Source organism: Dothidotthia symphoricarpi, assembly GCF_010015815.1.
Source record: "Dothidotthia symphoricarpi CBS 119687 unplaced genomic scaffold P153scaffold_10, whole genome shotgun sequence".
Taxonomy (NCBI): domain Eukaryota; kingdom Fungi; phylum Ascomycota; class Dothideomycetes; order Pleosporales; family Dothidotthiaceae; genus Dothidotthia; species Dothidotthia symphoricarpi.
The window spans coordinates 536291-549776 of record NW_022985017.1 but is presented as its reverse complement, the minus strand read 5'-3'; the positions used below and the strand labels follow the sequence as shown (position 1 = coordinate 549776).

Here is a 13486-nt window from a genome sequence, read left to right as displayed (position 1 = left end):
ATCTTCTCTCATACTGCGGAATGGAATGGCGAGACGCGGTTCACTATTAATCAACCCCAAGGAAAGGAGCTGGTCATGTAGGTATCCCGTCTCACTCATAAACGCTTCGTGATATAGACACTACAGCTCATGAGCGGAAGACCCGCATTACAAAATATAAGCCTTGCTAGTCCAAGCTATGCAGATAATATGCTAGCAGTGCGCCAAAACCCCAGACCCTCCACACACTACTCAGCCGACAAATGTCGATGTGGCATACAGGCAGATGAAGATAAGAATACATATAAGACGGACATGCAGATGAAACTGAAGCGCTAGAAATATGTTGCCACAGAGCCCTGTGGATCAACGCGGATGCCAAACACAAAAGTGCCAAAAGTGAAAAGTACAAAGTACAAAACGCAAAAGCGCAACGCAATGAATCAGCTCATAAACAAAGACAAGAAGAAGAAAAACAGAATGCTACAACACCTCCCTCACACCCCCTAAAAACCCCAACCTTCCAACAACCCTCACACCCCACCAGGCCACCCCTGCACGCCCGCTCGCCCGGCCCAAAACGCGCGGAAATCCATCCCGTTGCCATCTCCCGCTGCTCCGCATGGCTCGAGATCCAAATCCGCGAGACTGACGCCGCTGTCGGGAAATAGGGTTGTGTTTGGAGATAGATCTTGGGCGGACCAGGAGGGTGTCCAATCGTGTGTTGGCGGGGAGGAGGGGAGGCCGGTGAGGTCTGTGAGGTGCGAGAGGGGGGAGGGCGATGAGGGGGAGAATTGTGGGTTGGATAGGGAGAGGGGGGGAGGGGAGAGGAAGGGTGTCATGTTCGGGGTGTGGTGGTGCGGAGGGGGAGTCTGGACAAGTCCAGGACTCGGCGTCGCAAACCCCGGCATCGACTTCTGCCTCGCCTTCGCCGTCCTCCTCCCCTTCACCACTCTCCCCACCCTCCCACCCCCCTCCCCCCCAACCTTCCCCCTCTTACTATTCCCCACCCGATTCTGCACCTTCCGATTCTCATACGCCCTCGGCGCATTAACAAACATCCTAACCTGACACGCCGAATTCATCACATCCTCACAAACCGTCTTCTCCCTCTCCAACGCAGCGATAACATTCTCCAACCGCGCCAAACAATCCACATCGCGATCCTCGTCCTCGCCCTTCCGCTCATCAGCCACATAATCATTGTGGTGCCAGCCGCGGAACCCCAGCGTCGCTTGCTCCAGCACGCAGTCGAGGATCTTGTGTGCGTAGGCTTCGACTAGGGCGGGTGGGTAGTGCGCGCTGTGTACCCAGCGCTTCATGGCGATGGAGGAGGGGTTGTCGCGGGCGGTGTCGGGGCGTGTCATCGCGGTGTAGATGCGGGAGGTGTGGTGGGTGCGGGCGGAGTTTATGGCGGCGATGGTGGGGTCGGTGGAGGGCGGGAGGTAGGGCTGCCGGTTGAAGCGGGTGTGGGCTTTGCGGTAGGTTTTGGCGGCGTGGGAGGTGGGGAAGGAGGCGCTGAAGGGGGTGTACATTGTTGTTGGGGGGGGAGGGGGGGATTGGGTTGTGCTGGTGGGTGGTATTTGTGGTGGTGCGGAGGGGAGGGAAAAGGCTGGACTTCGGCTCATGGCGGAAATAGATCTGTGGTGTGCGTTATAAAGGGGGGAGAAGCCGATGTCTACTGTTCGCGAGCGCTCTTGCTCCGGAACGCGGGGGCTGGACACTTCGGCGGTGTTCTCGATGCCATGACCGAGGCTGTTCTGGTTTTGGGCAGCGAACCCCGAAGCGTGTTGGTCGTGCGAGATGGTTCTCTGCGTGTCGAAGGTGATGTTTGGTGCGTAGGGTTGGTCGAAGGCGTTTGCTGCCCCATGCTGGTAGTTACTGGAGTCGGGGAACTCATGCAGGGCGTCTGGGAACGGCGAGGTATGTAGTGCGGATTCGAAGTATGTGGGTTGTGCATTGTCGGTATTTGATGGTGGCCAGTGGTGGTCCGGGAAGGGTTCGAGGGGTGGATATTCGCTCCAGTGGAGTGATGGGTCCAGTTCAAGGGGGTGAGATTTCATGGCTGGGTTGGTGAGTGGTTGTGAGCGAACTTGAAATCTTGATATGATTATCGAAAAAAGGAGAAGTGTAAGTTATCGATGCAACAGAATATCTTATGCCAGATATCCAATAACAATATCTGCCTATCAAGCAGTGTTATTCACTTCGACGTGAAAAAGTCTTAACAAAAGACCACACACCCAACGTGAAGAATCCCCCCTTAAATATTCGACCAACGCGCAGAGGTCCCGCGTCAATGGGCCGCCATCGCAGCAACACATGAAGCCTGACCACGCCCTCGTGGCTTGTGACATGGCGATGCGTTCGAACGCGTGGGGTAGGCGAGGCTGTGAAGAGTGTTGGCCACTGCGTCTTCGGAGCTCCAACGCAACGTGCCTCGTCGTCTCGAGTAGGGCTTTTGTTCGATCGGTTGTTCTGGGTTGGTCAGATGCTGCGTGACTGGCCACACTGCCCGACAACAGGGCCGGGATTTGTCACGGAGGGGTATTCGGTGTGCTATTCGAGTCTAAGACGTAGAGGGTCGATGCAGTGGGGGTGAGAGTTACCACGCAGATGTTGACAGAATCTATGCACTGCCCGCGGACGAGGCTGGTAGCTGTTGGTTGCGATGCTAGCATTGTGACGTTGGTTCAACCTACCGTTTGCATTCGTGGGATAGCCAGCCAATCGAAAGAGGTCCGATAATTAGGAGCCTGCGAACAGTGTTGTCATTTCCCACACGGTAACCTGTCATTGTCAACCAAAGAAGCGATACCAATCCTACACAAGCACAACACGAGATCACGAGAAAGCGAAAAGCAGAAAGAGAAGTTGCGTCAAAGACAAGTATATTCAGAGATATTGTATATTTACATCGAACGGAACAGTCACTCCTCCTCTCCAACATCAATCAAGATTTTCGGGGCACTCCTTAAACGCGGAAAGCACGGGCGTGGGAGCGAGCGCTCACCATGCGGCGGAGCTTGGAGGCGATGTCAGAGCCAGCGTTGGACTGGAGCCATGAGATGAACTCCTCAAGGGTGAACTCCTTGGGGAGAGCAGAGCCAGCCTCAGCGGACGCAGTGGGGGTAGAGACGGCCTCGACGGCGGTGGGGGTGGCGGAGGCGGAGGCGGCGGCAGTAGGAGTAGGGGTGGCGGAGGCAGCAGCAGAGGAGACAGCGGCCTTGGAGGAGACAGGAGCAGCAGAGGCCGAGGCAGAGGCCGAGGCAGAGGAGGAAGGCGTGGTCTCGCCGGAGCCACCCATGGTGAAGTCAATGCAGGCCTCGTAGGTCTGGTCGATGGAGGCTGCGTCCCAGTACCACTGGATAACACAGTCACCGGCGGTAGCGCACTCGGAGCTGACATCGGGCATGGTGATGTTGAAGTTGGTCCAGTCGGGGTGGTCAGACATGGGCGACGAGGTCATGGCATACTCGTCCCAGCTGATGAGGGGCTCGCCGATAACGGTGTCAGTGCTGGTCTTGACGATGGAGACGTTGGCAACACCGTTGTGGGGAGCATGGATCTCAACAACCACGGGGATGTTCTGGCCAGCGGTGTAAGAGTGAACATCGGTAGCGTCAGCGAACGGAATACCCTTGCACTGCCACATGCGGCAGTCGGGGTGGGAGCCCTGCAGGTTCTGAAGAGAACCCTGAACGTTGCCGTAGTGGTCAGAGTTTTGCTGGTTGTAGACCTGCTCGCCGCAAGCAGCCTTGAGGCCATCGCCGGGGAGACGGGGAGAGGGCGAGCTGATGTAACCGTGGGCAGCGACGGAAGAGACGAAGCCAGCAAGGGCAACGGCAGCGGAGTAGGACTTCATCTTGATTGTTGGTTTTTGAAAGGTGCGAGAGTTGTCGGCGAAGAGCGATGTGGAAGGCTAGCTTCTTTGAAAGATAGTGTAGTGAATGAGTGTGTTGTAAAAAAGAACGTCAGGTCACAGACCAGAAAAGAGCACAAAGAAGTGAGGTTGGAAGTAAACTGATGTTTGGATACAGAAAATATGATGAACGACGTTGTGTGTCTATATAGGCCTCTGCTCGAAAGAACTATTCCTTATCGCGGTTATTGCGGTGGATCAAGTCATTAAACATTCGAAACAAAACTCCCGATGAGTACCGCCTCCAAGCAAGGCTGTCCTGCGCTCTCGACCAGATCCATTTCGAACGTTATGCCGCTTCCGTAATATCCGAGGAAGGGTGGTGTTTCTGGTGATGCTTGGCTCTAATCGTCCACCAGTAGAAAGGAAGAATTAGTCTGACTAAGGGCGAAGGATGGAGAGCAAGGCGGCAGACTAAGACACGACAACGGGCACCATGTCGTTTGGTACCTGTCTAACCAGATGGCGGAGTATAGACGAGCAGTTTCGCATGGTCGAAGCGCCCAAATTACCAGGGATGAAACGGTCGGGATGGTGTGGCGGGTTTCATATGCAAGCGAGCATCTGGCCCGGAAAATTCAATAAGATGTGCGGCTCAATGACTGCACCATTGTCTGGGAGGCGTCATAGCGCGCGGTACCTTCGTTCCATGCGAAGCGAGATGCGGTGTCTGTCGTGGGAAGAAGAATGATGGAAAGACGTTGCGGTGTTCTCCTGTCAGAACAGACGGCCGGCGCTAGCTATACTGCATTGAGATTAGTACACCCACAGTTCATGCACGCATTACTCGGTTTGATGTTTCTATGAGAAACTTCATGGGGCGCGTTCGGTAGGAACGGAGCATTTGTATCGTAATGCCTGTAGGGTGCTCAACAAGTTTAAAATGTTCTTCCATCTTCCAAGGCAAGCAACGCTCTCTTTATGTTATTCTTGTAAGCATAATTGAGGTAGTTTGAGGTCAATACAAGAATGCATCATCTACGTCGTTGCGCTGACAAGAAGAGAGTCTTGAAAATCCTCAGCGCTTCGCATCCTGCCAGCGGGTCTGCCCCTGCATGACTCCTGTCATCTCGACTACAATCATATTTCTGGGTCCTACTCAGGCGCTTCCCAAAATATCCAAAAACTCGTCTCACCAAAACCTCGAAAGAAAAAAAAGGAAAACTCGCGGCTTGGAAAAGAGTAAACCTAATGGATGAGATACAAGAATAATAAGGGAAGGTTGCTATGAAGCTGGCATCCTGTGAGTCAAGGGTGGTAAGATTTGACAACGCCACATCCAAGGACTCGCATGTAAAGAATTGATTCCTTTGAAAATTATCGCCGTCCGAAAGAAACAACTGACTATGGACAAACTACGTTGACTCCAACCACGCCACATACCTCATCATTCCACCTGAACTGCCTGACACCTGACCCACACAACCCCTTCCGCCATGTCTACATTCCCATTTCCGATTAAGTGTACATATCCAACACCACCCCATGTGGACCACCCTCATCCGCACGATAATCCAACTCATACCACTCCAACTTTAGGTTCCTGTCACTTCCCGGCATCAGCAGAAACTGCGCAACCTGTCCCTTCGGACACGCGAACCAGCCTCCATCAACCCTTGTCTTTCCACCATGCTCCACAGTCACAGTTGCTGCATACTCTACAACCTTTGGATGAGTGTTCCATGTGTCTCTATCTTTGTTGATCCTAGGCTCGAGACGTGAGATGTTGAATGTGTAAGGGGCCTGGCCGGAGAGTACGAGAGGCGCGTTTTTTAATGGGTTGGTGTTGAGGAAAAAGTCGAGGTGGCACATGTTGGCATTGTTGGCGGGGACATCGAAAGAGATCTCTGTCCAGACGGCGGTGGTACGCTGGGATCTGTTAGTCGCACACTCAGAAATAATGATCATGGGGTTTACGTACGGTCTGGCTGATGTTGCCAGTTTGTTGAGTGCCGTATGCGGTGTAGGGTGTGGCCTTGACGAGAGGAACGATGAGGTGGGGATACTGTCTGTCGATGAGGGCTGCGAGGGAAGGGACTCCAAAGAGCAGAGGAAGGAGAGCGAGGATGCGCATTCTGTTAAGGTACATGTTGAATTGCTGAGACCTGGTAAGCGGTAATGCTGATGGTCCTGTCATGCTGTTCGTGACCTAGGTACTTATACCTGTATAGAGAGTACCAGTTATGTTGTCGTGCGACTACTCCCGATGTCCAAGATATGACTATGACGAACGCAATGCTCATGTGCAAGAGTCTGTACGTTGCGACCAGCATCTGAATAGAGATTCTATATTGAATCTCCTTGATAGTTGTTTATTGAATTTCCCGATTCCATGATACTAGCTCTTGTGGCAGGCTGACCAAACACTGAATGGCTGAGCAGTTCTCATATAGAGATGTGATGTGCCATTAGACATATATGTTTGTGCAACGGCGTGGGCTTTCCATGAAATTCTAGCGGTGAGTATAGTGATAACCGTGATACGTGACACCAAGTTCACTCTGGAGCCGTCATGCACGAGTTGAGTCCAGGAAATATGAATGTGTCCATGGTCAAGACTACTGGACTCTCTCTTGGAACAAATAAATAACGAGAGCCGCCGTAGACAACTGATGTGATGGCCGGCTCTTTGAAGCTGCAGGAAGGGTAAAAGACGTGCAATCGGTGTCGAAACTTTTGAGAATATCCAAGAACAGACGAAGACAGAATGTAACAAACGTACAATAGAGAGGCGTGCTAAGTCGCCATCAGACGCGGGCTCCTATCACAAGTTGCTCTTAGTAGTTGAAACCTTTTCGCTCGAGTCTGGTAGGTCAAATTGTTTATTGTGGCGATTCTGGGGTAATTGGTCCTACGCAGAGCCCAGCCATTCTCCGTTGAGAACATGCAATTGCCGTTGCTTGTCCGACCCCATAAGAGGATAAGTACCTCTCGAGGAGCACAAAAGTAGTTTATCCTCAACTGCCTTAAGGCATGATCTTTGATATCTATGTATTTATTTACCAACTCACACGCCTGACCATAGCCGTTCATCATTCGACTTGCACAATCTTATTGAAAAGCTTTTTCATAGCCATGCAGAACAGCTGAGATGATGAGTAGCTAGTTGTAGAACGTGCCGTCAAGCTGAGTGGAATGTGTGCATGAGTGCCTGCTAGATTGTAAATGTGAAAGGTCGTAAGGATCGCTAGCGTGATCAAACCTCGGCAAACGCGTCGTTCTCCAGCTAGGTACATCGTCACTTGCACGCTTCACGGTCACCGCCAGGAACCCAAACGGACATGCTTTGAACTAGCCCAGTGGTGTGGTGCTGCCGTGTTGTATGCGACCTACCTTGTGAGCGTTCTCACTCGCAAGCTCGCTTCGTCGCATCTCCTCGACGCGTCCCAGCCTCTACCTCGCGCTCCCGTATTTCCTTGACGACCACACACAACCCCGCTACCGCCTCCATTCCTTCACCGATACGTCCAAGAAGCGCTCGCCAGCATATGCGCATCTAAGTAATTGCTATATGTGCGGTATGAGAAGACTGAATGTGTCTAATTGGGGACAGAGAAGGCCAACGTAAACACGGTCGCGCCGTATTAGGGGGAAGGTAAGACGAACATATGTTCGCGGATAGCTACATACGTCAGGTGAGAAAGCACATGCTATCGCCAGGCACAGCCATGCTTCTAGGGCCACAACGGGTCGGGTGGTGTGTTCACTTCTGCCAGAACCACGACCTCGCCCACCAACGCGATGTGTTTGACCTGACACCGGAAGAGCTCGCCGAGTAGTACAGGAAGTTGCAGAAGGTTGGGCGTAGTCACAACATCAACCTCGTCACACCCAATCACGTCGTCCCGCTAGACGTCTTGTCCATCCTGTGCGCCCGCGAGATGGGTCTGCGCATACCGATCATGTACAACAAATCGTCGTTCGATTCGATGGAGAGCATGAAGCTACTGGATGGATCTGGCACACACCTACCAGAATTCGGGGTTTGTAATGACAGGATAGGCTGAAGGCTGCTGAAGGCGAACAACTACACAGCGATGGTTATTGAGACCTTGCATGCGTAGGTGGGTAGTCTTCGCTTCGCCGCAGATCGAATTGCGAAGGAAGGTGTGATCGTGCGCCACCTGATCATGCTAAGTCTGAATGACGAGGGCGAAGGAATCATGAATTGGCTTGCTGAGAACGTCTCTATGGACATCATTGTCCGCATTATGGAGCAGCACCACTGCCGCGCACACTTGGGGAATTCATGCTGGGGTAAGAAAGGCCAGCACAATTTGGCAGAACATGCAAACCAGAAGAGTGTATTTTAATGACATCGAATGCCCGGTTGACATGGAATGAAGGCCACCGAAGAGGCGGGATTGTGGACATTTGTCGAGGCGTTAGGACATTGTGAGTTTAATGCTTGGATTGCGGTGCTGCGGCAATTGCTGTTGTCTGCGCTTGCCAAAACACTAATTGGCGCCTGCGTGTTGTATGTCTACACCTGCGCAGTCACCTTGCTGTCCCCTAACATTGCTCCGCACAGCCGCACCAACCACAACGCTCTGCATGTCGAGCTGCACATTACTACGATGCCCTCTATTGCGCTAGATTTCGCTGCAGAGATCGACGCAGCCGTCCGCCAATTGAAGAGTGAGCGAGATACATGGCAGGCCGTCGCTGCCCAGTACAAAGCAGCCTTCGAAAGTCAGAGCGCACGGCTCTCCGAACTGCAGGACATATGCTTCGCTACTCAAGCGGAATTGGAGAATGAGAGGGTCCAACAACGCCGACTGCATGCTACGTCCACTACCAGCCTGAAGGATTGTTCGAGCATTGCCCAAGATCGTCAACATGAGCGGCATTATGGTACTGCCCTGATTAAGTCACCTAATCAGACAAGGGTTAGCTTGCAGCGACAATCGTTCGACGACTGTACCAACCCACTTTACAAGAGAGTTCAGCAGTCCGTCTCACAGCGAAACTATGGCAACGCACTTGCGGAGCTCGAGCGATTACTTCGCGGTCCTCTCAGCTCAAAGGCTCGTGCGGAGGGCCTGCTGCTCAAGAGTAGTTGTCTGCAGGCTGCAGGTCCTGAAGAGCTCTATGACGCGCTGGCGGCTTGCAGCGAGGCACTAGAACTTTGCGACCGCATTTCCGAGTTGGAGTCCTTCCTACCAAAGATACAGTATCAGCGTGGTATCTGTTACTATCAACTGCGTATGCTTCACCAGGCCCGAGAAGCTTTCAATGCAGTTAGGAACAGCGACTCACTCTCACTCAAAGCCAACGAATACCGCAGATCATGCGATGACGAGCTCGAACTGCTACGCCGCACTAATCGGCGATCGGGCTTTGATGAGAGCCGGGGTACGACGGAAGGGTTCCTCGCGCAACTGGAGGAGCAACCTGATGTGAGTCGTTAGTAGTCATTGCGAATGAAGTCAGAAGTACTGATGAACACACAGAACAAGCGCCGCCGTACAAGTGCACAACTCAGACTCCGAGCTGTAGCTAAAGCTAAGCGCATGTCGCTTCCGCATCGATGGGTAGTACCAAAGGGTGGTTCGGTTTAAACAGCACGTTTTGGTCACCGATGGCACATTGTCTGGTAGTTGCAACGTGTAAGAGACACTTTGGGGTGTTGAGTGTGTATTGTTTCGGAACCCACGTAGGCTATTTCTTTGTTTTCTGAGTTCAAAGTCCATACAATCATCAAGTCGACTCTTTGTAACCACTTTATCTTTGTCGCCTTCTTCAAGCTTCTCATTGTTATCTTTCTTGTACATCGGCGAGATTCGACAAAGCAAGACGTACGAGATTATAGTACACTGATTGTCGTGATGGAACGATCCTACAGTTTTCATACTGTGGCCCCAGATGTAGAGATGTGCTGGCTCAATTTGTTACGCATTACCACATCTTTGACTTGTATGACACATGTCGAAGAAATACAGCAACACGATGCCCGACAACAGTGAGGCGGGTGAGCCTTCGCCGTCAAGAACCACTTCGACTCATCAACATCACTACCAATCCGCCTTGCCAGATGCGCCACCTCTCCAGACAGAAGGACTCTCAGACCCATCAAGACATACACCAGAGACATGGAGAAACGTACCGATCACTGGGAGGGATATAACAAACCCTAGAGTTGGAGCACTACCCATCACTCGCGTTCGATCTTTACCTGCACGTTCATCACATCAGCCACAATTCATATCAGCTACCGAGACTCAGAGGCCTCGATCTGTTGGAGCGATGATTGAGTTCAGTCATCACTTCCATCAACGAGGCGAGCCAGGAGGAGATGATGACCCATCTTCCACACAGTCTCTGAATGTTGAGCATGACGCTGTTGTGTCGAACAATCTTGAGTCTTCGTCGACTCCTTCTGGAGTCGGAACGAGACTCAGGTACCCTACAAAACCAGTACACGATTTGAACCTCCATTCTTCAGGTATACTGACGCCTCTTCTTGCACATTCTTCGCCGAGTCAGGTTGATTCACAAACTTCCTTCGGCACAATAGACCATGATGATCTTCCTAAGTACATGTCAGCTTTTGAGTACGCCATACGTCCTTTCATGGATGAACGTATCCATCCCGAATCACATCTCCACCTCCCTTCGCCAACCGAAGCAAGCACCATGTCCGAAATCGTCTTGTCTCCCGCAGCACGACCCAGCGAGACAAACGAATCAGACACCAACGGCTATGATTCTGACTCCGATGACCCCGATCACGACCACGACAAAGTCCCCGAAGATAGTGTTCCCTTGCACGTCAGAAGAGACAATAATTTCCGAACGCGCATACGTCTCACCCACATCCGGATCCTACTGATGCGCTGTCAAGTGCTGCAAGATACGGTTTTCCTGATTCAACACAAACCGTGGAACACAAACCTAAAACACCCGCCGTACTGGTACTACGCCAAGATACGTCGCATGGCATACCGAGCACGCCAACTTGCCGCTGCTCTGCAAAGTGACGCCCTGCTAGCACGCTGCGAGTACTGGGCTGGTCGTGGCTGTGGTGGTACGCGGGACTACCAGCTTGCTGTTGAGCACTTCTCGCGCGCCATTAAACTCGATGTTGAAAATGATGAAGCGAAAAACGGCAGACTCGTACTTCGCGGTCTACGACCAGATGAGAAGGATGACGTCGATTTCTTACTACAAAGTGTAATGACGCGATGGTCAACCTGGCAAGCAAACTGCTTCAGATTCCAGCTTTTGGCTGAGAACGAGGCGGAGAGAACGGGTCATTCGATACAAGCTTGTATGGAAGGTATTATACCCGATGTTACTAGCCCCGTGTGGATGCCGGATCGAGATCGCATTATGGCAATAGCGAAGAGGGAGTTCGGCATGCGGAGGCGACTGGGGCTGAGAGCGGCGTTCTTGGAGAAAGATGACGAAGAGAAGATCGGAAGAGAGGTTGAGGAGCAGGTGAGTGAGGAGTGGGAGTTCGAATGCATCGGGGAAAGGGAGGGATGCAAAAGAACGCTGAATGAAGCGGAGTGGTGGTACATCAGACATGGGGATAGCATGACGAGGAAAGAACAGATACCGGAGTATGATTCTGAGCCTTGGGAAGCCGAGGAAAGAGCACTGAGTGTAGAAAGCCAGTCTTCGTTTTCGTCAGACCTTCCTTCGGAGCCATTGTATCACGGGAGCAGCCCGCCTGGTTTTTCCCCATCTACAATGTCATCGACATCGGAAAGCGACCACATAGAGGAGCAGCAGCCAGAGGAGAATCCGCTGGGCCGGGAACTAAGACAAGCGGGATGGAGTAGTCCATCTAGACGGAGATCTGCCCGAAGAGGGTCGTTGTCTCCACCACCACCAAGTCGTCTCGGCTTGCGTCGTCATCTCATCGTTCCGCCGATCAGGACGAATTTCTAAATTGATACTGGCGAGGCGGTGGATTTGGAAGAGTCAATACACTCACAGGAACCGAGGATCGTTGAGAGTAACGAGGAACAAGCATGAAATGAGAAAGTATACAAGCAGTAATAAAAGCGTTGGTTTTCAGGCATAGTCAGTCTGATTGCGACATAGTGAAATCTTAGTCCTATTCGCGTTTGCGATTTTGGTGGATGATGATCTCTCAATATCATCGGTCAGCTTTCATGTACTCAGGACTAAGACGCGAGTTCGAGCCTTAGGTAGATGACTGCATGTTTCAGTGAGCCTCACCTTCGCGTCCTAGCGATTTCCGCGTGCGCTGGGGTTTTTTGACTTTGCTGAACCCCCATCAATATCTGCAGTTGTTACATTCGGGATTACTGGCTTGTTGTTTTAATATCCCGCTTCGCTTTACCCATACCTTGGCTTTGCAAACGTTGTAAAAATGCCATAAAAACATACCTAGCTTCTGTGCCGGAATCGATGTTTGTTGTCTGACTTCCTTTAGAAGTTTCCATTGTACAGATTGTTTGTTTGTTCTGGGCATGTTCATTCCTTTGGCCCTTGCTTGTGAATTACTCTTTCATCACACTTCTATTGCATTCAGAAAGAGCTTTGTCTTCTCGTCGCCGGTTATCTACTTGACAGTGTTGCGAGCAGTGTTCTTTGCACATAGCAACATTATCTCCCTTCTCGAGATCAGAAATTGCACGACAACACTTCCACCACGAAATGCCAACTCCATTAAACGACAAACTACAACACACGATCAGTCAATACACAAGTAGCATCGTCGAGCGCCTTTTCCATCATGATTTTAACACTTCGATACACTTCGAACCACCTGAAGATCTCAGCGGCTTAACCTGGTATCCCAAACCTCACTGGACCATCTGGGACTACTTCTCTGTCTTGGTCGTTGGGATCACATTCTTTTTTGTGATGGTATCAATGGGAAAGCACGCCGAGTTTGAGGCCGACAAAGACATGCTACACTGGATTCCAATAGAGGCGATCGCGTCTCTACAAACTAAGTTACTGGCAATGGAGAAGTCTGTATCGGCCAAATCGGAGGCACGCCTGGAGGAGGAAATTCAGAAGCTGAAACAGCTCCAAAAAGAACTAGATCAGACGATCAAACTAAACCGATTTAGAGCCCGGACCGAAATGGTAAAGATGTGGGCCCAGCTTAACGGCACGGACCTTGCAACTGCACATCGTCACCTTACGAGGCACGATGGAGCTGCGGAATTCGAAGACGCTGTCGAAGGTGTCATGGCGACGTTGTTGGAACGTATCCAGAAGGACGGAGTGCGCATCAATCAACTTAGCGAAGCTCTGGAAACTCTGACAGGGGAGGATATGGATTTGACCTCGGATGGTGTACAGAGTGATAGAGCCGCGAATGGTAATGGTCACGGTTATCACGAGCAGGATGGAGTCAAACAAGATTGTTTCGTACAGTATCGTGACCAGCAAAATACTGGTAAAAAGGCTGGCGATCCTGGCTACTTTTACGCATGAGAGAACATCATTTCTGGGAGTTGTGTTTGATCACAAGCATGTCATTGTCCAAAAGGTTCGAAGACCCAGGAGATGGGGATGGAAGTTAATAGCTTTACGAATAACCTGCCTTAGCAAGCCCCATGTGCCTGACGCTTTCGAACTAAACCAGCTGAGTACAAA

At 51.5% G+C, this 13486-nt stretch overlaps 6 protein-coding genes across 6 annotated transcripts; 3 read left to right on the top strand and 3 right to left on the bottom strand.

The window, feature by feature from the left end:
* Positions 1–965: 965 nt before the first annotated feature.
* P153DRAFT_268651 (uncharacterized protein) lies at positions 966–1517 on the bottom strand (the record flags this gene model as incomplete). The annotated part of the gene is made up of 1 exon (XM_033662887.1): positions 966–1517. A coding segment is annotated over one exon (552 nt), but the record flags the coding sequence as incomplete, so codon positions are not given.
* A 1436-nt stretch (positions 1518–2953) lies between these two features.
* P153DRAFT_375878 (uncharacterized protein) lies at positions 2954–3844 on the bottom strand (the record flags this gene model as incomplete). The annotated part of the gene is made up of 1 exon (XM_033669613.1): positions 2954–3844. One exon carries the CDS (start codon positions 3842–3844, stop codon positions 2954–2956), a length of 891 nt encoding a protein of 296 aa, XP_033523788.1.
* A 1497-nt stretch (positions 3845–5341) lies between these two features.
* Positions 5342–5899, bottom strand: P153DRAFT_366788 (uncharacterized protein). Its single transcript, XM_033668125.1, has one exon. It carries the CDS (start codon positions 5807–5809, stop codon positions 5360–5362), a length of 450 nt encoding a protein of 149 aa, XP_033523787.1. The 5' UTR covers positions 5810–5899; the 3' UTR covers positions 5342–5359.
* Positions 5900–8478: 2579 nt separating this feature from the next.
* Positions 8479–9462, top strand: P153DRAFT_290802 (uncharacterized protein; the record flags this gene model as incomplete). Its single annotated transcript, XM_033663733.1, has 2 exons — positions 8479–9300; positions 9355–9462. The coding sequence occupies 2 exons, from the start codon at positions 8479–8481 to the stop codon at positions 9460–9462; spliced, it is 930 nt and encodes a 309-aa protein (XP_033523786.1).
* A 388-nt stretch (positions 9463–9850) lies between these two features.
* On the top strand, positions 9851–11797 carry P153DRAFT_385608 (uncharacterized protein; the record flags this gene model as incomplete). Its single annotated transcript, XM_033670447.1, has 1 exon — positions 9851–11797. One exon carries the CDS (start codon positions 9851–9853, stop codon positions 11795–11797), a length of 1947 nt encoding a protein of 648 aa, XP_033523785.1.
* A 735-nt stretch (positions 11798–12532) lies between these two features.
* P153DRAFT_356975 (uncharacterized protein) lies at positions 12533–13324 on the top strand (the record flags this gene model as incomplete). Its single annotated transcript, XM_033666692.1, has 1 exon — positions 12533–13324. One exon carries the CDS (start codon positions 12533–12535, stop codon positions 13322–13324), a length of 792 nt encoding a protein of 263 aa, XP_033523784.1.
* Positions 13325–13486: the final 162 nt, after the last annotated feature.

Coding starts and splice junctions, on each gene's coding strand:
- P153DRAFT_366788 (XM_033668125.1), bottom strand. CDS start 5,809: ATGATCATTATTTCTGAGTGTGCGACTAACAGATCCCAGCGTACCACC.